The sequence below is a fragment of the Gossypium hirsutum genome, chromosome A06, assembly GCF_007990345.1.
Source record: "Gossypium hirsutum isolate 1008001.06 chromosome A06, Gossypium_hirsutum_v2.1, whole genome shotgun sequence".
Classification (NCBI taxonomy): Eukaryota; Viridiplantae; Streptophyta; class Magnoliopsida; order Malvales; family Malvaceae; genus Gossypium; species Gossypium hirsutum.
The window spans coordinates 1,615,870-1,638,081 of record NC_053429.1 but is presented as its reverse complement, the minus strand read 5'-3'; the positions used below and the strand labels follow the sequence as shown (position 1 = coordinate 1,638,081).

The 22,212-nt window shown below is 31.5% G+C and overlaps 2 protein-coding genes across 5 annotated transcripts; both read right to left on the bottom strand.

Annotated features, from left to right (window-relative positions):
• Positions 1-133: 133 nt before the first annotated feature.
• LOC107940305 (patatin-like protein 2) lies at positions 134-5,106 on the bottom strand. 3 transcript variants are annotated; one of them, XM_016873742.2, is made up of 7 exons: positions 4,906-5,106; positions 3,924-4,105; positions 3,271-3,460; positions 2,769-3,194; positions 2,310-2,654; positions 948-1,120; positions 134-447 (listed from the first exon to the last, which is right to left on the bottom strand). In XM_016873742.2, exons 1-7 carry the CDS (start codon positions 5,035-5,037, stop codon positions 354-356), a joined length of 1,542 nt encoding a protein of 513 aa, XP_016729231.1. In that variant the 5' UTR covers positions 5,038-5,106; the 3' UTR covers positions 134-353. The 3 variants fall into 3 exon arrangements, with proteins under 3 accessions (XP_016729231.1, XP_016729232.1, XP_016729233.1); XM_016873743.2 differs by having other exon boundaries at positions 997-1,120; XM_016873744.2 differs by having other exon boundaries at positions 3,033-3,194.
• Positions 5,107-8,596: 3,490 nt separating this feature from the next.
• Positions 8,597-16,141, bottom strand: LOC107940326 (uncharacterized). Of its 2 annotated transcripts, XM_016873766.2 has the most exons (16): positions 15,832-16,141; positions 14,883-15,305; positions 14,546-14,771; positions 14,203-14,442; positions 13,967-14,082; positions 13,521-13,619; positions 13,326-13,413; positions 12,970-13,199; positions 12,644-12,828; positions 12,275-12,474; positions 11,288-11,620; positions 11,098-11,199; positions 10,625-10,922; positions 10,353-10,501; positions 9,632-9,916; positions 8,597-8,929 (listed from the first exon to the last, which is right to left on the bottom strand). In XM_016873766.2, the coding sequence occupies exons 2-16, from the start codon at positions 15,173-15,175 to the stop codon at positions 8,720-8,722; spliced, it is 3,054 nt and encodes a 1,017-aa protein (XP_016729255.1). In that variant the 5' UTR covers positions 15,176-15,305; positions 15,832-16,141; the 3' UTR covers positions 8,597-8,719. The 2 variants fall into 2 exon arrangements, with proteins under 2 accessions (XP_016729255.1, XP_040970730.1); XM_041114796.1 differs by lacking the exon at positions 15,832-16,141 and having other exon boundaries at positions 14,883-15,808.
• Between the last annotated feature and the right edge of the window lie 6,071 nt (positions 16,142-22,212).

The window sequence follows — 22,212 nt, the reverse complement described above, 5'->3', positions numbered from 1 at the left end:
TTACAATTTTTTTTAAAAAAAATTCAAATTGAGTTGGACTCGAGCCTTGAATGTTCAAATCCGAACTAGACTCATATTTTAAACCATCCCAAATACGAAAACACCTTAACCTAACCCTGCTCTAAACAAATGATGAAATTAAATGGCGTAGATTTAATTGCGACAATGAAATATTAAGATTGTACGGATACAACAGAAAGAAAATGAGTAGAGTTCCAATAGCAAGGAATTACAAGTAATTATCCCATTTTGGGATTTTTATTAAATCACAAAGTTATTTGTACTCTAAGGTACAAATATGTGTTGTTTTATTGGAAGTGCAATTTACTTCCAATATTTATGGGTTAAAACTACTAATTTTTAACGTCACTTTTTCGTGTTTCAGCCTTCTCTTGAAGTGGTTTAAGATGTCGTTTCTGTCTCTCTTCGGACAGTAATTTTGCAAACCTACAAACATCAAATTTTCTCTAAATAAATACATTATGAAATCGGAGATGAAGTAAATGTTGGCACATAATTAAATTAACCTTGCACAAATAAATTATGAAAAGTTAGAAGAGTGAAGAGACTTGAATATGAAAAGTGAAAAAACTTGAATATGAATAGTGAAGAGACTTGAAGATGAAAAGTTAAGAGGCTTGAATATGAAAAGATACACACATGCATGAATAGTCACAACTCCTAGCATATAGTGATATAGATGAATAGTCACTCACAACTCCTATATAAAGAGTTGTATGTGATGAAGAATTATTAACTTTGTGTGCTTGAAATAAAAGATTATTTGAAAGAATTTTTTCATACAAAATTTATTTCTCTTCTCCATTATATTCTTTATCATTTTCTTTGTTTTATTTCTCCAAATATTAATCATTCAACTACAGTAAAACAAAAAAATTAATGGGACCAAGATGTAAATTTATGGGGGGCAAATTCCTATATATTACCTTTTAAGGGCTCTTTCGTTAGTCTCTTCAGTGACAGGCTTGAACTTACCGGTTACCAAGTCAACCCTAGAAACTGGATCCCTCAACAGTTTCTCGCCGACTTTGACCAATTCATCCAAATTTGTCCTCGTGGCTATGTCCACAGATGATACATCCCCCTTTAGTTTGTCATCCTACGTACAATTCAATGATGATAACAATCAGTAGATTAAAACATTGTTACCCGGAATCTCTTTAATGATTTTCGAACTGGTGCACAATTTCAGTTAGGGAATGCTAGGAAGGGTGGGGTAGAAAATTTTTGGGGTCGAAATTGAATTTTAAACTTTAGAAGGAAGAAATATAATTTTACGATTATATTAACTAATAATTTTATAAATTAAAAAAAAAATGAAAGCCATTTAAGTCGTTTTCCCATGGTTATTTGAATCAGCCTCAAATCGATTGGACCGTACCAATTAGGGTACTACTAGGCAGAAGAAAGGCTTTAGGTGGGTGACTTGGTAACCTGTATGTTTAAATTTTTTTAATGATTTTTTAAATTGAACTAGACAGACTAATAAATCGATGGCTTGACCGATTCGAACTAGACAGACTAATGAATTAACTTGATATCAATTGACTCATAACACAACTTAACGAGGGGCTTTAAGTATAATATAAGTAGATAAGTTTCAGAAGAAAATTGTTCTACATTTTCAATAAATTGTATTTTGTTCCTTTTAAATGAATCGAGAATACTATCTCTACCTAACTTTTCATATAAGTAGTTTCCATTATAATTTTCATCCTTCGTACCAAATACATTTGTGTTCTCGGAACATTGGATAAAAAAAACTCAGCACAATTGTTAGGTATAATGATAAGTCATATTGCACTTTTAAGGAGAGAACTAGGTTCAATTCTTGAAGATAACATTGTTAGGAAAGTCAACTATGAACCCTAAACATGAATAGTAAAAAGGACATGAAACATAAAAAAGGCTAAAATATGTCTGTAGTCCTTGCACTTGTTTTTCCAATACTTTAGTTTGTTTACTTTTTAGATTTTAAAATTTAGGTCCAAATGTTAATATTGTTAAATATTTTTGTTAAAGTCGGGTTAATTACAACATCATTTTTAAAATTACATAACTATCTAGTGAGTAACTTGTTTATTTCAAAATGTCACAACAATAAATTTAACAAAAAAATTATCAATGTTAACATTGGATCTGAATTTTAAAATCTAAAAAGTAGAGGGATTAAATTTCTAGAAATACAAGTATAGGGATTAAATTCCTATTTTTTAAAAGTACAGGAATTATAGGCAATTTAACCAAAATATTTTTCAAATTAGGTGCGAATGCATGCATTAAATTACCTGGATTCGAAGGTATTTATCTGAGTGGTCAAGAGCTTTAAATAAAACAGAAAGGTGAAGGTCGACCATGTCTCCACTGGCTTGAGTAAAAACATCCACTAACGGCGTCGAACCACCGCTGGTTAACCACCCTAACATACCCCATTCGGCCGCCTGTTTAGCACTGTATTTCGTTGTGGTTTTTGCCTCAGAGCTAGAGCCAGTCCCCAACGAAATAACCAGATATTTACTATAGTCTATGGCTTCAGTACACCGCTTGGAATTATCGTTTTTGTTTTCTTGGGTACCCAAATCAACGTTTTTGTCAATAATATCCCTGCTCACTTCCCCCATAGCCAGTAAAGTCTGAAAAAAAAATGCAAATTAAGGACAAAATTGTAAATTTGGTAAAATTACAAGGACATTACTGCATATTTGACCGTATAATTGAATAAATTTTATCATTTTGAGAACGCATACTGGGTTATTTGCAGCCACACCACCGTCAATTAGGTTATATTCTCTTTCCTCTTTTTCGATGCATACTGGGTTATATGCAGCCACACCACCATCAATGAGGTTATTTTCTCTTGCCTCTTTGTCCATGCATACTGGGTTATTTGCAGCCACACAACCATCAATGAGGTTATATTCTCTTTCCTCTTCGTCGATGCAGGCTGGGTTATTTGCAGCCACACCACCATCAATGACGTTATTTTCTCTTTCCTCTTTGTCGATGCAGACTGGGTTATTTGCAGCCACACCACCATCAATGAGGTTATTTTCTCTTTTTTTCCTTTTGAAGACTATGGTTTTAAAGTAATGAGCTGGGAGATATGTTGGTGCAGCTGAGGTTGCTATGCATATGTCTGAGAGTAAGGCATTCAAAGTAGGGTTTTTTTTCACCTGCATGTTCAAACACGACATGATAAGACAAACCATACAAATATGTATATGTATATGTATATGTATATGTGGGAACCTGAAAGCTTGAAAAGATGACTGGCTGGAGAAGCTTGATATCAAATGTTGGGATAACAACATTAGTTAACGTCTCATTCAACCTTTTCCCTTCTAGTTTTTTTTTAATAATGTAATGTAAGTACTTGCCATCATATCTTGGTCCTGATAGAGCTTTGAGAACTTTTGTTGTTTGAGAAAACAATGGACATCTAGTAGTAAAAAAAAAAATGTTACTTAATTTTATATGATAAAATACTGTTAGAATCATTATTTTGGTGGTAAAAGCATCATGGAGACATTTAACTATGAGTTAGATTGCATTTTGATCTTTTTCTTCGAAAAAATAAGTAAGTTTATCTTATATATTAGATCAAAAAGTAAGCCGGTCTTTCTTTTAAAAATTTTATTCATTCTTACGGTTAAAAACTGATCCTGTACATTAGCATGAGGTATACGTGGCATGTCACGTTTTACTACCTAGCTATTTTATCTGTCATATCAGTTTTTAACAATACAAATAGATAAAATTTTTAACAAAGAAAATTAATTCGCTCTTTGATTTAACATATAGAAGCTAATTTACTTATTTTTTAATAGAATGAACAAAATACAATTTAATTTTTAGTAAAATAATCTTTATGATACTTTTACTGCAAAAAAAATGTACTGTACCCTGGTTGAGGGAATATTTTAGGACAATTAGTTAAGTAAAAGTCTTTGATGTCTTTGGCAGCAAATAATGGTCGGTTCTTGTCGTTCGGACAAGTTAGCATGGCTGTCACCAAGCCGCCGGTGCTGGTCCCTGCTATCACGTCGAAGTAATCTGCTAGTCTTGCATCTTCACCGTCCAGTTTCTATGTAATAACACAAAACATAAAATCTGTACTTAGTGATAAGCAAAAGGTCAATGTACTTATGGTAGTCTATGTCAATTTGCTTTGTATATATTAGACCTTTCTACTTCTATTGGGAGAGAAATTGACTTTTTTATAAAGTTTTTAAAGTATTGTTTGTTTGTAACGACAAATCCATCAACGAATCAGTATGTTTCTAGTTAAAGTTTCGTCTTCAAAGAATTTGAATGCCTAAGATTGCCGGAAGAAATGACAAATTGATAGAGCGGGAGTGTCTCATCGGGAATGTGAATGGTGCACGGCTACCTACTAAAGGAAATGTGAGCATAGGGCTTATAGGTAATCTTGAGGAGCACACGATACTATACTTTATCTAGCTCCTACTCAGTGAACCTATCACCTCTTCGCAGAGTGGGGAGACAACCTTGACAATGGACAATACCACAACCAGTTGAGAGGTCCATTGACCTTTCCTCAACAAACTTGAACATGCCCAACTCGAATTTAAAATTGACTCAAACCTGAAATGACCAGAACAAGTAACCTTAGAAAACTTGATAAATAACTAGAAGCGATCAAAAAATAAAATGATTTGAACTTGAAATAACTTGATCTGAAAACCCTAATGATCAAACTCAAATGACGTGGGTCCTAATCAGCCTCTTTAGCTCCCTAAACTTGACCCAAATTAATAAGACTAAAATATAGCACATGGTATATGTATGTGTGTATATATATATATATACAGACATGCTTGTGTGCATGCATGTATATTATAGTGAACGAGTGTACGTACGTACCTGAAGTTCAGATTCTAAGAAACCAAGTATAATTCCAGGGATGATCCCTCTTATTCCACCACCATCAATGCTAAGTACGGTGGTTAAATTTCTATATATAGGAGCTGGTAACTGTTCCTTTACACCCTCCATTATAATCTAAATGGTATTTGTGATTTAAAGGGAAGTTTGATAAAACCTTAAAAGAGCTTTGATATTGGTCGAGTTTATATTGATTTCTACTTGGGCATTTATAGTCACATTGATCCTATCCTTAATGGTACTATATGTGGAAAAATTGCATCAAATTTCACCAAACTTTATACTTTTCTTTTAATGATATGTCAATGGAGCATTAATCGAAGGGTTTTGTTTGGTTTTTACTTTTCTTTTTGGAGAATTGTTGGTTAGACCAAGTTCCTAGAGAATGGTAGATACGAAATTTAAGAGTTAGGTGGTCCATTGAAGATCTATAACGTAACTTCTAAGAACTTATTAGTTCCCAAGTAAACCATATCTATTAAGACTGCATTGTAATGGTTCAACATTAGCATGAATTTTTTTAGGTTTTATGCATGATTTGACCTTTAAATTATACATATCTTTTCACTTTGGTATGTAAATTTTTCTATCCTATTTTGGCACTTACATGATCATTTTTGTCCCATTTTACCTGAAAAATTATCGACATCCAATAAAAACGTGACATGTTTCACATTCTAATTGGCAACTTTTATTTTCTTGGGTCAATTGAGATGAAAATGATAATTCAAATATCAAAGTTGGACAAAAATTTTAGAAACCAAAATGAAAAAATAGATATAATTCAGGTGCTGATATAGCCTTTAAACTATACTTATTTTTTTTAATTTGGTTCTTAAACTTTTATTATCCTAATTTTGTATTCGAATTATCCTTTTCTTCTTAGTTTACCCAAAAAAAATTTACCGACATCCAATTAAAATGTGATGTCACATTCTAATTGGCAACTTTTATTTTTTTTTTTTGGATAAATTGAGACGAAAGTAATAATTCGAGTATCAAAGTGAGACAAAAATAATTTAGATACCAAAATGAAAAAAAAGGGGTATGGTTCAAAAGTCAAATCATGAATTAAATTTTTTTTAAAAAACGTTTAAATGCATTCAAATTCATGATTTTCAAACGGCTCGGGAAGAAGTGTGATTTGGTAATGGGGGTAATTAATGATCGGTATTATGAAACATTCTCTACTTTCTAACATTCAATTATATGTTTCTTGCAATCCATTTCTGTAAGATATATTAGATCTAAATATTATGTAAATCAAATCCTTCAAATCATAAACAATTATTTTAAGATCTTTAGAATAATATGACTTTCACAAGCTTAAGAACTCGATAAATTGATTTCTCCCTCTTAATCTCTTCCCTTAATTACACAAATCTTAAGTGATGGAAGTTATAAATTTTAATGCATTTTTGCATGTGTAACCCTAATAGGTAAAGGGAAAATCGATTTATAATGATCAAATTTTAATCTAGTATGTCTATCAAGTAACCAAATAAATAGATAAAATTTAACTTCTATTCAAAGTAAACCATACAATCTTACCAATTTTTTCCTTTCCAATTATATTATTGAGCAGACAATTTGTATGTCCAAGTGGTGTGTAAAGCAACTTTAGTGGACTGGGTTCATGCTCTTTCTATTGGATTATTTTGTGTTTGATTCTACAATGGTGGGGTTTGATGCCCTCTTTTAGAGGTACAATGAAGAAGAGATGATTGGTGGTTGTGGGTGTTACAATGTCGACAATTTGGCTTATGAGAAATGAAAAACCGTTTGGTAATAAAGAGTGAAAAGGGATACGTAGCTTTTGTTTCTACTTCAAATTTAGAAAGTTTCGATTTTAATATATGATTTTGACTAATACTCAATTTAAAGTCTAATTTGGATTAAAAAAAAATCAAGTATCAATATAAAAATAACTGTCAATTTCAATGCTTAATTTGAACAAAAAAAAATTTAGGTATGTGAAAATAGTCATCAAATATAGGTCCCAAAAAGTTATTTAACCCTTTTAATTTCCCCATAAAATGAAAACTTAACCATTGTAAAGTTTTAAGTTAATTTAATAGTAAAATTGTATTTTTGACTCTCCTAAAATTTAAAATTCAATTATACTATCTCCAAGAGCAAAAAGTAGCAAAAAGTTTATAGTTTAAGAGCAAATTATATTAGTAGTCACCCAGCTATGATTTTTTCTGTTCTGCTCATCTAATTATGAAAAGTTGCAAAATAGGCACTCAACTATTCAATTTTGTCTTTTTTTATCACCCAACTATCTTATATTTTTTAAGCCTTTCCGTTTTTATGTTAATCAGTTGATAACAAAAAAGAAGAAGAAGACAAAATCGAATTATTCGGTGACTATTTTGCAACTTTTCACAATTAAATGGCTAAAAAAATTACTAATACTTAAATGATCATTTTATAATTTTTTATAATTAAGTGATTAAAAAAACTACAATTAAATAACCTCTAGTATAATTAATTTACCCATAATTTAATCGCTTAAAAATTATAAAATTTTACATTAACATAATAATAAATTTATATTTTTAATTTTCTTAAAAATTTATAATTTAAATCCCACCCCTAAAAAAAATTCTCGTATCGCGCCCACGTAAAAGCATTACAACACATTCAAAAATTGAAGCTGATATCATCCTTTCATACGTATGATGCTGACGACAGATGTGAGGTACTCAAGAAGGAGAAATAATGGACCTCACATGACAATTACAACTATGGATAGGATGGATAATATTTTTGGAATCGATTTACTAGTTAAATTAGTCATATCATCAGTTTTTTATTTAATTATATGGTTTGATTTAAAATTAAAAAATTATTAAAAATTAAAATTGTAAAATTTTATTAAATAATTATAATAAAATTCGATTCAACCTGTCTGTATCAATTTATAATTCTTTTTGGATCGATATCTCGATTAATTCTCAATTCAATTAATTCGACTAATCAATTTGATCAAAACTTTTAAAATCGTCTTAATTAAAATTGTTCATGAGTTAAATGATCATTACGAATTCAAATTATTTCAAACTTTGATCACTCTGAATGTTAATCATTTTGAGTTGCTTATGCGAATCATTTCGAATTCATGTTGTTCAAAAAGCTCAAAAGATATGAACAATGTTTTCAAGAAAAACCAAATGTTAACTTATGAATTATAGATTATATTTAAAAATTTTAAAAATAATATTTATTTATTAGAAGTCTATTAAAACCTAATATAACTGATCTTAAAATTGACTTTACCAACTTAATCGACTTGATAAAACCAACACGACTAAATAGCACCTGTTAAGTCGGTTTCAACTAGAGGTGAATTTAAAGGGTAGGCAAGGGCCTTAGCCCCTCACCCCGAAAAATATTCAATTTAATACTTTCTTGAATAATGAAATTTTAAATTAATATATAGTAAAATTATACTTCAATCCTTTCAAAAAAATTTAAAAAAAATCTATTTAATCCCTTTAGAAGTGATGAAATCATAAATTAATAAAAGATAAAATTATATTTTGATCTCAAAAAATTATAATTTAATTCCAACTAAAATTTTTTGTAGAATCTCTATGTACTCGAAGAATCTTTAACCGATTCTTACATTCGAATATGTGTCTGACACGAATATAAACACAGGTAATTAAAATAAAAAAATCGGAACAATAAACCCTGACATTTCAATGATGATAGCCAGTTAAACACCACCACTAACAACCCATAATGCAATGAAACTACAATTAAGTGATGTTAAAAGCACCAAGAATCAACTATTAATTGACCCATTACTTGATGCAAAATCCTGATTATCTGTTTGTTTAATAATAAATCGATCAACAATCCTCACAGTATTCAGTGGATCTTGATGACTTACACATGCACTCCACTTGCTAGGATGTTTTATCCGGTGGCTCCACTGTTGCGGCTGTTTCGCCTCTCCGTCCCAATCGGGATCTAACTTCCATTCCCTTGGAACCTGCACGTCAAATGGACGAGTGTCCAAATGTATATATTCGAAGTGTGTGTGATCAATCAGTTCAATCAGTTCAACTTACAAACGAACTTAACCGACCTTTCAGAAATAAAAACCGATTGCAGAACTGACTTTAAAGAAAAACCGCAATAACAAAACTGACTTAATTCAATAGGTTCGATCTATTGACCACCTTAACAGAAAAATAAGGAATATTGGTGGATTTTGTTATTTTATATTTGGATTTGGGGAATATTATAATGGATTTAGGCTACGTTAATGCAACTTAAGTGTGATTATCGGATATGAGTATATATCCGATACGGATATGATTAAGTTTTTCTAAGTTTTTTCCATGTATTTGAAAGATCCTTGTAAATCATATCTTCATATCCATGTATCAGACACGAGTTCTTCAAGAAAACAAAAGAGTGCAAGCAACATAGGATTTGTGTTTGGGGAATATAAAGTCAGTTAACAAATACCCTAAACTAATCCAGAAACCGAAACCAAATTAACCAAATTGCCTGGATTCGGTCAGTTAACTTGGTTTTAACCAAAATCCATCTGAACTGTTAAAATCGTTGGGAGAAAACAGATAGCTGTGTTCTTAACATGCAGCTAAAGGAAAAAGGCAATTTCAAATGTCAACGAGAAACCTAAAGAAAAAAGATGGTAACAAGTGAATAAATATTGGCTTCTTACCTTATCGATTGCAAGAGTGAAAACCTCGAGATCACCATCACGGTTAATGTGGAATCGTGTAAATGACTTGTAATTAGCAATTCTAAGAGAGGAGAATGCTTCATCAAAGTGTATATGAAGCCAGTTAATGCAAATATACAAGTAGCTTCCAAACACCAATGAAACCACCGGGGTCGAGAAAACCCAGAAGTAAAGGAAGACAGAAGCATAATATATAATAGCACCTCCTCGGGAAAGTGACTGTATTCCGTACTTGCAAATATTGCTCCGAGTGACAGCAATAACCTGGCAGGCAATTTTTTTCCATCAATATTGACAAGTGAAAAGTTGGTAAAAGTACCATGGAGGCCCCATGCTATGAGTCAAATTGCATCTTACCCCCTTTACATGAATCTTTGTAAGTTTGATTAAAGAGCAAATTGGTCATTTCTATTAAAAATTTTATCCATTTCTATCATTAAAAACTGGTTTGGTTGACAAAATAACCAAACCAGCCACTTGTACCTTATTTTGACATACAAGTACCAGTTTTTAACCGTAGAAATGGATGAATTTTTCAACAGAAGAATTAGTTTGCTCTTTCATCTAAGCGTACGGGGACTAATTTGCCCATTTTTTGAGTAGATGGGGCAAAATGCAATCTGACTCTTAATACAATGGCCTCCATGGTACCTTTGTCGTGAAAGTTATCACATTTCCCAAACAAGGAGAGGTTTCTTACCTCAGGAACATCAAATGCAGACATAAGATATTTGATACATGCAGGATAAAGGCCAAATGTCCATTGCTCTATACGTGCTCGAAGACCGGTAGGATCTGGAAAATGTTCAGTTTCCACCGATTGGTACCATTGGTACAAAGAGTGGTAACCTGAACACAGTAACTAATCGTCATTAACTTCAATTAAAAAGTCGGCATGAATACAGTCATCACGAAACTATCACTTATTAACAATCCTACGATAGCAGAACAGGTGATTAGAATGTAACTCACCAGAAGTAGCTAGCAGTTTATGCCGGATACATGTCTCCAGACCTAGTTCCAAGAGCAGCATGAGAATAAGGGCTGAAGCTAGATGTGCAGAAACATGAAGAATTCCAATTATTGCACGTTTCTTGAGAGCCAACTTGGAAGGAACAAATGTGAATGCCAACATCAACAATAGCACCACACCAGCCAATGATACAAAAGAATGTTCCAGCATGTATACAAAAGAATTCCACACCGTGCCAAAGAAACTCCTAAGATGACCAGAAAATGAATCATCTTGCAATATGTGATCGAGCTGACACTAGAAAAAGAGGGAAACAGATTAGTCAGTAGAACATTACAATATTACATGAAACTTTCTAAGAGAGAGAAGCGGATCACAGCCAATAATCAGGTCATTTTAGGTTCAATGAGAGTTAAAGTTAGAAAAACTGAGTCAAACTTAACGAACTTCAAAGGATTTAAAAGAAATATACCTGTGGAAATATAGAAAAAACCAATATGAAGTATATAATACCACCAATGAAATCAAACTGCCAGTTCATCTTACGAAACTTCAAGATATTTCCCAATGCAATCTGCACCAAGTTACAGTCCCAATTTGAGTGAGAACTTAGGGAACAAGACAAATGAATTCAAAGCAATAGAAAAGAAATGGAAAAGTACCCTGCTTGAATCATCAAAAGAAGGATAAGCAGCTTTGCACTCGTATGTTTTCCCATAAAATTGGCTAAAATTACTAAACACGTGAGTAGGGTGTAAAAATGCACCTCCGCACCCATTTACAAGAAGATGCTGCACATGAACTGGACCTTCTGAAGGAACACATGAATGACGCATATAATGATGCAGGTCCCCAGCAATTCGAAGTTTACACCTTCCTTTTAAGTAATCACATATCAGGTGTGAGACATTCTCGCCCGAAACATTATTCCAGTACCAATCAAGAAGCCAGTGTGGTTCATGGGTCATAATGATCACAGAATCATTTTCACCAACCTGAAAGGAAAATGTAGGGTTCAACCAGCATAACGTATGAATCGCAGTATGCCTTATGCCTTAGGCGTCAAAATCAAAATGCATCATACAGGACTCGGACAGAAAACTAGAGTTATAGCAATGTGAAATCTTTGGAATGCATTAATGCATGACATTACTATGAAACCATAAAAGATAGATGAGTCTTCCATTAGGTTAAAATACAATCCCTCCTTCACTTAGGTGTACTTTCGGTAAAAGAACCATGGAAGCCCTTTTACTAGGAGTTGGATTGCATTTTACTCCCTTTACTAAAAAAAGGGCAAATTAGTCCCTATACATTAAATCAAAGAGCAAACTGATCTTTCTGTTAATAAGTCCTGACAATTTTTGTCTTTAAAAACTGATCCTTATATGTCAACATAAGGTACACGTGGCACTTCTGATTATTCTATCAACCACGCCAGTTTTTAATAGTAAAGATGGATGAAATATTTATCTAAAAGGACCAATTTGCTATTTGATCTAATGTACTAGAACTAATTTGCCCATTTTTTGAGTAGAGGGGGCAAAATACAATCTAACTTCTACTACAAGGGCTTTTATAGTACTTTTACAGTGTATTTTCTCGTAGCAAACATAACAGAAAGGGATAGATCTTAGAAGTAACGATACCTTGGTCTTTACTAATTCAGAAAAGAACTGGAACTGGTATACATCAATGTCGGCATGGAGTGATAAATCGAGACCAAATACCCACCATCTTTTTGGGAGCTGCAAAGCAAAGTAACTCTTCTTTTGTGGCATAAACCAGCCACCCAACCAGCTCTTGTGGCATATATACCTCATAAAAGTATTAAGTCCATCGAACCAATCTGTAAAGTCAGAAGTATAATTCCATTGCACTAGGTTGAATCTTTAGATAGCAATAATAATAGTGAACTTCTTTATTAACAAATACATGAAAACAAATTCTTTGAATTTTTCTTACATGAGAAAAATAGATCACTGAAGATAAATTTTGCGTTAAAAAGTACAACCTACCATGATTTCCAGGAATGATAAAACACTGGGGTCCATTGTATTCCTTGAGTTCAGAAACCCCTTCAGGTAATTCGGGCTTGTTTACAGCAATGTGATCGGGTTTGTACCAAGGTGGAGGCTGGAGAGCATATTGAAAAGGACAAAAGAGGCGCCTTTCATACGTAAACCTTGATGGATTAGGATACCTACACGCAACCAGGTTATGAGCGATAACTAGTACTATGAGAGTACTTTATGACCAAATCATCAACCAAAAATTCAAACAGCTATGTTAAAGGTTCTAGCTTCACGAATAATAAACAATCAATATGAAAGTACTAACTTACGCAAGATCTCCTCCAATAAGTAGCAGGTCCCCACGTGGCAGCGTAAGTAGAGAATCATCTTTAGTAACCTGTATGGAAGGCTGAGCAAGTAGCCGAGCCACAGCATATGACGAGTTTCCACCATCACCGGTATCAGCCATGAAATCAAACCATAGATCCTCCCTTTCACTCAAATGATCATAAAAAAGATCATACTGTTGAGCTCCTTCATGGACCCTGCTCATTGAAGCCTGACAAAAGGCATAAAGGGGGATAGAAAGTCATTTGTTGATGGAATATTTATCAGGAGATTTATCCTTACAAAACAAAAAAGGAAAATACATCAATGCATAAATTATCAAATTTTAAAACTCTACCTGCATCATGCGCATGTCAAACCGGCCAACAAACACAGTTACTGATACTAAGAGGTCAAAAACAGTCTTGAACAAGTCAGCTGATGTTCTGCAGAGTTTGTGATAAGCATACTAAAGTTAAAAAGATTGAAATCTTTTCACTCCTACCACATGGTGAAGCAAAAGGTAAAAGACAAAGAAATATTAAATATTTACCCTGAATACCAAGGAACCATATCTAAGAAATCTGGTTTCATCTGATTCTTTTTCAGCTTCTCATATTCTTCAACAGACAAAGGGTGAGTAAGAGCCCACCTGAATTTGATGTAGAACAACAAAAATTTAAGATAAATAGTAAAGATCAAGGCATGTAGAAACAAAGTGTACCTCAATCCTATAAAATATATATATCTTAGACTCGGAAACTAATAAGATTGATCTAAATGACAGATAATCAAGAAACTGGGAAATGATCATCAATAGACTAATCATGAATGTTCACTGTCCAGTGCCACTGCTATGAAAATGAACCTCAATGCAAGAATACCTAGTAATCTAAACAGTGGATCTCATGCAAGATATATTACAATTCTCATTCAAGAACATGCAACAAATAGAAATGGTTCACACATTTTGGAACAAGCTAATATACTGCTACCCACCCTGTTGACCTTTCCACTACATAATTGGCAATGTAAAGGCCAATAAATGTAGCCCACAGTGAGTATATAGGAGAAATTTCATCTGAAGGACCCGAACATGAACAACTGCAAGCTATCTGCAAATAAAATATCAAGAGAAAAATATGTAGTAAGGATTAAAAACTACAAAACACACCATAAGAATACCCGTAGAGTGATACAGACAATATAAATCTTGTATTCAGTAAGAGCCGTACCTCACCATAAATAACCCACTTCGACAGAAGTGGATAATCACTTGCAGAGCCAACTGGAGCAAACCAAGATGAGCAAACTTGGTCTTTCAACTCGTTCATACGAAGAAAATTTGCAAGCCATGTGTTTCTCTCACCTTTTTCCCAAAACCAATTAGAATTTTTTCGTACAGAAGGTTTCTGCTTTAACATTGCACGGTTGCCGCAATGACTATAAAATACACAGCAGGCTATACTAATAACCTACAAAGGGCGAGAGAAGAAAATACCTATAAGCAACAGCATCACACGAAAGGTAAAACCTGCAGTCTAAAGTAAAACCATCATTTGCATCTTCAACACTTACAGCGCAATTCTGGACAACAGTCAAAATTTCCGGCCTCCTTCCAGCCACACGAGAAATAAGACCAAGATACCACAGACCAAAGAATATAATGTGGAAGACAAGGAGAAAGAGAATAGAAGAGAGATATATTGACAAAAACAAAGACAAATTCATCCTCATGTCCACTCCCATTGACTGAAAACTCGGAAGATGATACACGGCTGCAACTAAAATCCACGCTATGTACCTGTGAATTTAAGTTATATGAAGCCACAAATAAGCCATGGCTGCTCATTATCATCCAACTGAATATCAATTTGCAACATGATTAATGAAGGCATCAGATTAGAACACTCACCATCGACTGAAATTTGAATAACTTGGCTTGATAGTCTTCCCAATAAACGGAGACGAAAAGAAATAAAAGAATCCAAGTAAACAGGCATACATAGACCACCATTTGATATTATTATCCAACTTTTCTATCAAAGTATGCATGTTATCTGATGAGATAAAGAACAAACAACCCACAACTACTGCAATTATTGCATGACGCGAATGTTCATGCGGATAAGGGTATTTATGCGTTAAAATCGTCCGAACCCTCTCCATTCTGGGTAATAATCCAGCTGGACGCTTATCAGAACCCATTTCTCAAGAACTATTTAGCTTAATTCAACGTCTCACAAATTGCACCCACATTTCCCCCACAAAGGAAGTTGAAAACCGTGGACATGACCTGCTCCAGGTTCCTGATAACAATACTGTATAAAGCCTTAAACTGAAAGGAAAAAAAAACATAAAATTTAGTGAATTTCTAAATTAGAATATGTAACAAAAACAGAAAAGACTACTAGAATTTAATAAGAAACTTTTAGTTTCCAAAGTAATTAACAATCTAATGATCCAACAAAATCAAATGAACCATTTCCATCAAGCTAAATGTTCTATAAAAAGAAAAAAGGGGCTAACTAATCCAACACGCAAAAACCACATTGATTATAAAGTTAAAACTGTAATCTTCTACTTCAAAATCATTAATTAACGTAAACCCAAAATTAAAATTCTAGTTCTCTAACTATTTCCTATTTTCCTCTGCGATAAAAAATGCCACTAGGGTTTTTCGTTTTCGCTTCAAATTATATTAAAAATAATAACAATAATAATTCGTTATTACAAAGTTTTTAAATCATTCGATAACAATCAGAAAAAAAAAGAAAAGAAAAAAAGAAACAGAAAACAACCAAAGGGTCTTTGATCATTTGAAATTTTTGAAATAAAAAGTTCAATAGAGATAGGAAGGGTACCTGAAGAGAGAAAAGAAAGGATGCATGTAGAAGCAGTTGATAATGGCAATGGCATATTCTCTTTCAGTTAGAGAGTTTTTAATTATTGTTATTAAAGAGGGAGTGATGTTGAAAATGAATTTTTTAAGTTCAGGATTTGTGATGATTGAATTGAAAACCGTTTGATTTGGGGGCAGATTGCTTGAAGGTTAAAGAGAGTTGAGAATCCGACAAGTGGAAGACGAGCTACTGGTGCGAAATGTTTTTAAAACTCAACCCATCCGTCGGATATCATATCAATCTTCGAATCAATTGATTTAATCTCATTCTCCTAATAAATATTTAAGTCAACTTTCGATTCGAGTAATCGATTTGATTCAATTCAATCATTATTGTTGAGGTGCCCCATTCGAATTAAATTAGACTTTTTATTATATTTATAATTAATTTATATTTTTTATGTAAAAATAAATATTTTATATTAAAATTAAAGCTATTTTCACATAATTTTAGTAACAATATATTGACCAAATATGATAAATTATAAATATAAATCTCAAAATTATACATAAATTTTAAATTAATATGTAATTATATACATAAACTTTAATTTAGTGTAATTATACACGTGAAACTTTAATTATAGTTGAAATGTATACATAAAGCTTTAATTTTGATTTGATCATACACATTTTAAAAAATAAATATAAATTATTTATATATGCAATATATAAATATAAAATTATATTTTATCAATAATTATGTTAATAATTTAAAATAATTGAATAAATCGAAGTTTCATATATAGTCGATTAACTCTTAGCTTGATTGGCATGTGCATTGTTACCAATGCAGAAGGACGTGAGTTTAGGTACGCTAAAGTGCATTACTCTTCTATTTATGGACTGAAGAGGGATTATGGGTAGTTTTAATACTTATGTCAAAAACTTTTCATGGATTGCACGAATAAGCAAACAAGTTTTGCAACTGATGTACGTTCATCCACTTCATTAATATCTGCAAGTAGATATAATTTTAAACTCTTCGAACTTTTGAAATTTAGTCATTATGATTCTATTTTTATGAATTTAATATTTTTACTTATTCGATTTGAAAAATAAATTCCAATTATTAATATTGTTTATAGATTTTCGTTAAATTTGAATATGTGGCATTTTAACATTCAAAGGTACAATTTAAAATTTTAATTTTAATTATAACACATATTCAAATTTAACAAAAAGCATTTAAAGATATTATCAATTGAATTTTTATTTTCAAATTAGACAAGTAAGTGATTAATTTTTTTTTTAAATTTAAAAGTAGAGATACTAAATTTCAAAAGCCCCGAAAGTACAGGGAGTGTGGACAGAATTAAACCAATAGAAATTCCCAATATTCAACAATGAAAGGAAAAAGTAAAAGGTCAAAATCCATTGTTAATCATTCTGCTTTTATAGAATTAGTCCCTATAATTTAAAATTCTAGGTCAATCATTAACGTTAGTATTTTTTGTTAACTTAATATATTTATTTTTCTTCAATCATAAGGGTAACCTAATCAATATGCCAAATTGACAAACTTTGATGGAAAATACTAATGATGTTACATGTTGGACTGAGTTTTTTAAAGCAAAAAAGTTAGAGGACTTAACTTTTAACTTTTTAAATATAGGGATTAAATCTTAAAATTTGTCAAAGTTTAGTACCCGATAATATATTTAACCAAAAAAAAAGAAGCTAACTAGTTGAAGATAAGCATACAAAAGATGGGTCCATTGGTCCTCCATACGAGCCTAATGGTCTACTTTTTTGGGCCAAAGCTAATGAGCTCTGCTTTGAACAAAGCAGGCCCGTGAACCGGTTGCAAGGAACCCATGTGGTTTACATCCATTATCAGATATAAGTTTGATATTTAAAAACTATAGTATATGTCGATTACGCTATCAAATGTTAAGTGCAATGATAAGGTATATTTCACTTTTAAGGAGAAAACATTGTTTTAAACATTAAATATAACATTAATGACAAAGGCATCCACGAATCTCAAATATGGATTGTAAAATTAACATGAAAAATATTTTTTTTAAAATTGCCCCTATCAAGCTTTAGCTTTGTTGGTATTATTGCTATACAAGTTCAGGTGTACTTAAGTGTGTTTTTCCCTCCGATTTAAGGGTTGAGGCCGATTGAGATTTAATTTTGTTGGCATCGTTGTTATTGTAGTAATGAGGCATATGTAAGTGTGTTTTTTCTATGATTTAAAGGTTGAAGCCAATTGGGATTTAGCTCTATTGGCACCATTGCTTTTGCAACAACAAGGTGGCATGAGTTTCACCGCACGTAAGTGCGTATTTCCTTTAATTCAAAGGTCAATATGAGATTACATGTATAAAGAAAATATATATGGATCAAGCTTTAATTTTGTTGACATTGTTGCTATTACAATAATTAAGAAGACGTGAATTAAATGTACTTTTTCTTAAGTTTATATGATCGAAAATCACATCAAATAAACATTTTGAATTATAAATTGCAATCAAGTGAGCTTTGGAATTTTTTTTTTCATGGAAGTCCCTAATCATCTGTTAAACGTTTATGTGAATATATTGTATTTAAAATAGTAAAAATTAAAAAAAATTAATATTCTTGCTTCACTGTTTTCCCAATTAATTTCAAACCCACATTCATTTTCCATGATGATCTTCTCCACTAAATTTTCCTATAAACCCCTTTTCCAAGTACACCATAACCATCAAGTCCAATTCATAGATTCCTTTGACTTACCAAGATTATGACAACATGTTCAATGGCTAGGATTTGACGGCTGGTTAAAGAGAAAAAAAAAGCTCAATCCTCCATCCCATGTTCATCACTTAATAGTCACAACCAGACCCAATAATTAATTCAACGAATCTGATTGATTTTGGATTTGGATTAATTTGATTTCGAGTTGAGTTTCAAATTTGAGTTGGGTTAGAGATGAAAATGGATAGTGTAGATTTGACTATTTGTAGATATTTGATTTATTTTTTTGGTGAATTTTGAATATTGTAGATTTGAATAATATACAGATTCGAATATTTTAATTACTACCTATAATATATTCGAAGTAGATATGGATATTAAGCTTTAGTTATCCATTACCCAAATTCGATTTACTTTTGTGAATTCAAATATTGCGGATAATGAGTAATATATATGCTCATTTACTGTCTGTTTATCATTCATGAATATTTTTTATAAACATGTTTAATTATATGTTTATGTACATGTTCATTTAATGTTCACGAACATATTCGTTTAACTTAAATAAATAGACACAAACATACATAATTTGAAACAAGCGAACAAAAACATATATCAAACATATATAATTTGAAGTTCTTAATGATCACGAATCAAACACGACAAGCTTAAAAAATAAATGAACACGCATGAACCAAAGGTTTCGTTAGTTCAAACTCGGTTCATTTACAAGTCCTATACATCAAATTCACTATCGTTTCTATTTTAAGTTAAGTCATTCAGATTTGCCAGTCAAATTTTTCGAGCCAAGTCATATTAGGTTTAAGTCGTTTTAAGGTTACTTATTGGAGTAACTTCAAATTTGAGTTATTAAAGTTTTGAGTCAATTTTGAATTTAAAATGAATAGGTTCAAGTTATCAAGATTTTATTATCAATGGACTTTATACTAAGAGTCAAATTGCATTTTATCCCCTCTACTCAAAAAATGAGCAAACTAGTCCCTATACATTAGATCAGAGAGCAAACTACTCATTTTTGTTAAAAAATTTATCCATTTTTACTGTTAAAAAATGGCACGACTAATAAAACAATCAGATAGTTATTCATGTCACGTATACCTTATACTGGCGTACAAGGACCAATTTTTAAAAATTGAAATGAATAATTTTTTTAATAGAATGACCACTTTGCTTTTCAATTTAACGTACATGAACTAATTTATTAATTTTTTAAATAAAAGAGATAAAATACAATCTGACTCTTAATACAAAAACCTTTATGATACTTTTATCGATCAAATTCAAATTAATTGAATCGAATTTTCAAGATGCAATGAACTAATGGGAACCCATATCTCCATTATCAAAACCTAGCTTATTGGGAAAATAACAACTTCCTCAACTCGAGGAACCAACCATGCTTTAGCCATGCTTTAGACACCGGCCAGTACCTCTCCCCCATTCCCTTATAGTGGAAAGCTCATAGCACACTATACAAGCATCATTAGCTTCATTTGACTTCAATATTCTTCATTATGGGTCCTTTTGGATTTCTATGGGAGCACAATGGTTCATGCACGTTTTTTACTTTTAATGGTAAAAGCTTTTAAATTGCATTGTGGTCTCCTATCGCTACTCGCAAGTGCTTTGTAAAATAATTGCATTTTGGGGTACTTTTATACAATACAGTCGATAAAAGTATTATTGAGGTCCTTATACGAAATTTAGATTGTATTTTACTTCTTTGACTTAAAAAGTGGACAAACTAATCCTGATATATTCAATCAAATAGCAAACTAATTATTTTATTAAAAATTTCATCAAGTTCTATTATTAAAAACTGATCTCTCTATGCCAAAATGATGTACATGTTGCATGTCACGTGTAACTGTCTGGTTATTCTGTTAACCATGCCAATTTTTAACAGAAAGAATTTGTTTGCTCTTTAATTTAATAGACAAAGATTAAATTATCCGTTTTTCAAGTAAGACTCCTAATACAAAGGCCTTCGAAATGCTTTTACCCACTATGGTTCTTTGAATTTTAGATATAATTTTTGGTTTTTCATGCTCTAGCTAGCTTGGCTACATACTTTGCTGCTATACTCTATTGATTACAATGAAAATTCTAGTTTTTTCTTGTTGATTAATTTTTACTTATGCTTTTCGTTCCTATACTTAATTTGATAATTATAATTTTAAAATAAGTGTTTTAAAATTTTATTTTATATGGATTTTATTTTATTACATTCATTGAATTGATGGTATCTTTCCTAAGATAGGCATCAACCTTGTACTTTGATGAGATACTCATAAGAGAATTCCACTCAATCTTTCTCTTTCAAAATCCTCCGAATTCGTCCTAATCAATTTAATTATAAAACGTAAATAATTTGAATTTATTTAACACAATTTAAATTGATCTGAAAAATTAACCAAAATTTAAAATGATCTAAATTTAAATAACCTGAACAAGTAATTTGAAATGATCTAAACATGAACCGATCATAACTTATTGAAATATTCAAAATCTTATTGACCCAAATAAAAGAACTTCAACTTCAACCTCAAACACAAACACAAACCCAACTCCAAAATTGAATTGAATCAAAATGACAATTTTTTTTAAAACTCAAATTAATCTAATTCATATTAACTTAACTCAACCCAAATCCAGAATAATCCAAACTTGAATAACCCAAACAATAACCCGAAATCGTATGAACCTAAGTTGACCAAAACTTGAAATGATCATCTGAATTCCTATTGGCTTGAACCAAAAAAATTCAAACTCAAATCATAATCCAAAATTGACCCGAATCAAAATCACACGAAAAAAGATTCTCCAACAGCCGTAGCAACCACACAAAATCCTCCTTAGATTCTTATCAAACCAAGTGACACATATTGCACAAATATAGGCTGTACTAGCTTGTCACGCAACTAAGGTTATTAACATTAAAATAGTAACAAACAACAAGGACGAAAATGAAAATTATATAGCAGTAGAAAAAAATTAAAATACCACATGGTATTTCAACCATCAAATGTTGAGCTTGGTATCCTCTCAAGTCAAACAAGGTATGTGATGATTCTTTTTGAAATTTTAAGAATGGCAGAGAATTCATTTTATTCAAGTTTGGAAAGATTTTTGAGGGGCACAAGGAACATTGGAAGACAACTTGGTTTTCCACTTCATGTTCTTTGGGAACAAAAGGCAAACAGGTTGGTACCATTTTTGATACTTGTTTTTTATATGTTTCCCTTTGCTATATTTATGCTGGGAATCTTTTGATGAGCCAAGTTAATGTTCATTCTTTCTCTTCTTGATTTTGGTCAATGAATCGAATGCATATGTGCAATTCTTAATAGAAATGAAAGAAGAATGGTGAATATGGGAATCTAGAAAAAAAATTTTGGAGGGTTGAAATTAAATTATAAAATTTTATGAGAGTTAAAAAGTAATTTTTTTTCATTGCAAACTTATAATTTTACAATATTAAGAAAAATTAAATCGTAATTTTATCATTTTAGGAGGGTCAAAATATAATTTTATCATGTATTGATTTATAAAATTTCTAAATTTTAAAGGGGCTATAGCCTGGGGCAGGTGCAAATGGGGGCAGGCAGTGGCCTTGGTCTTCTAAAAAATAATA

Coding starts and splice junctions, on each gene's coding strand:
- LOC107940305 (XM_016873742.2), bottom strand. CDS start 5,037: ATGGAGGGTGTAAAGGAACAGTTACCAGCTCCTATATATAGAAATTTA. Junction 4,106..4,905: donor TCTTAGAATCTGAACTTCAG/GTACGTACGTAC, acceptor GTTATTACATAG/AAACTGGACGGTGAAGATGC. Junction 2,655..2,768: donor GTGTGGCTGCAAATAACCCA/GTATGCGTTCTC, acceptor TTTTTTTTTCAG/ACTTTACTGGCTATGGGGGA.
- LOC107940326 (XM_016873766.2), bottom strand. CDS start 15,175: ATGGGTTCTGATAAGCGTCCAGCTGGATTATTACCCAGAATGGAGAGG. Junction 14,443..14,545: donor CTGTTGTCCAGAATTGCGCT/GTAAGTGTTGAA, acceptor CGCCCTTTGTAG/GTTATTAGTATAGCCTGCTG. Junction 13,414..13,520: donor ATGGTTCCTTGGTATTCAGG/GTAAATATTTAA, acceptor CAAACTCTGCAG/AACATCAGCTGACTTGTTCA.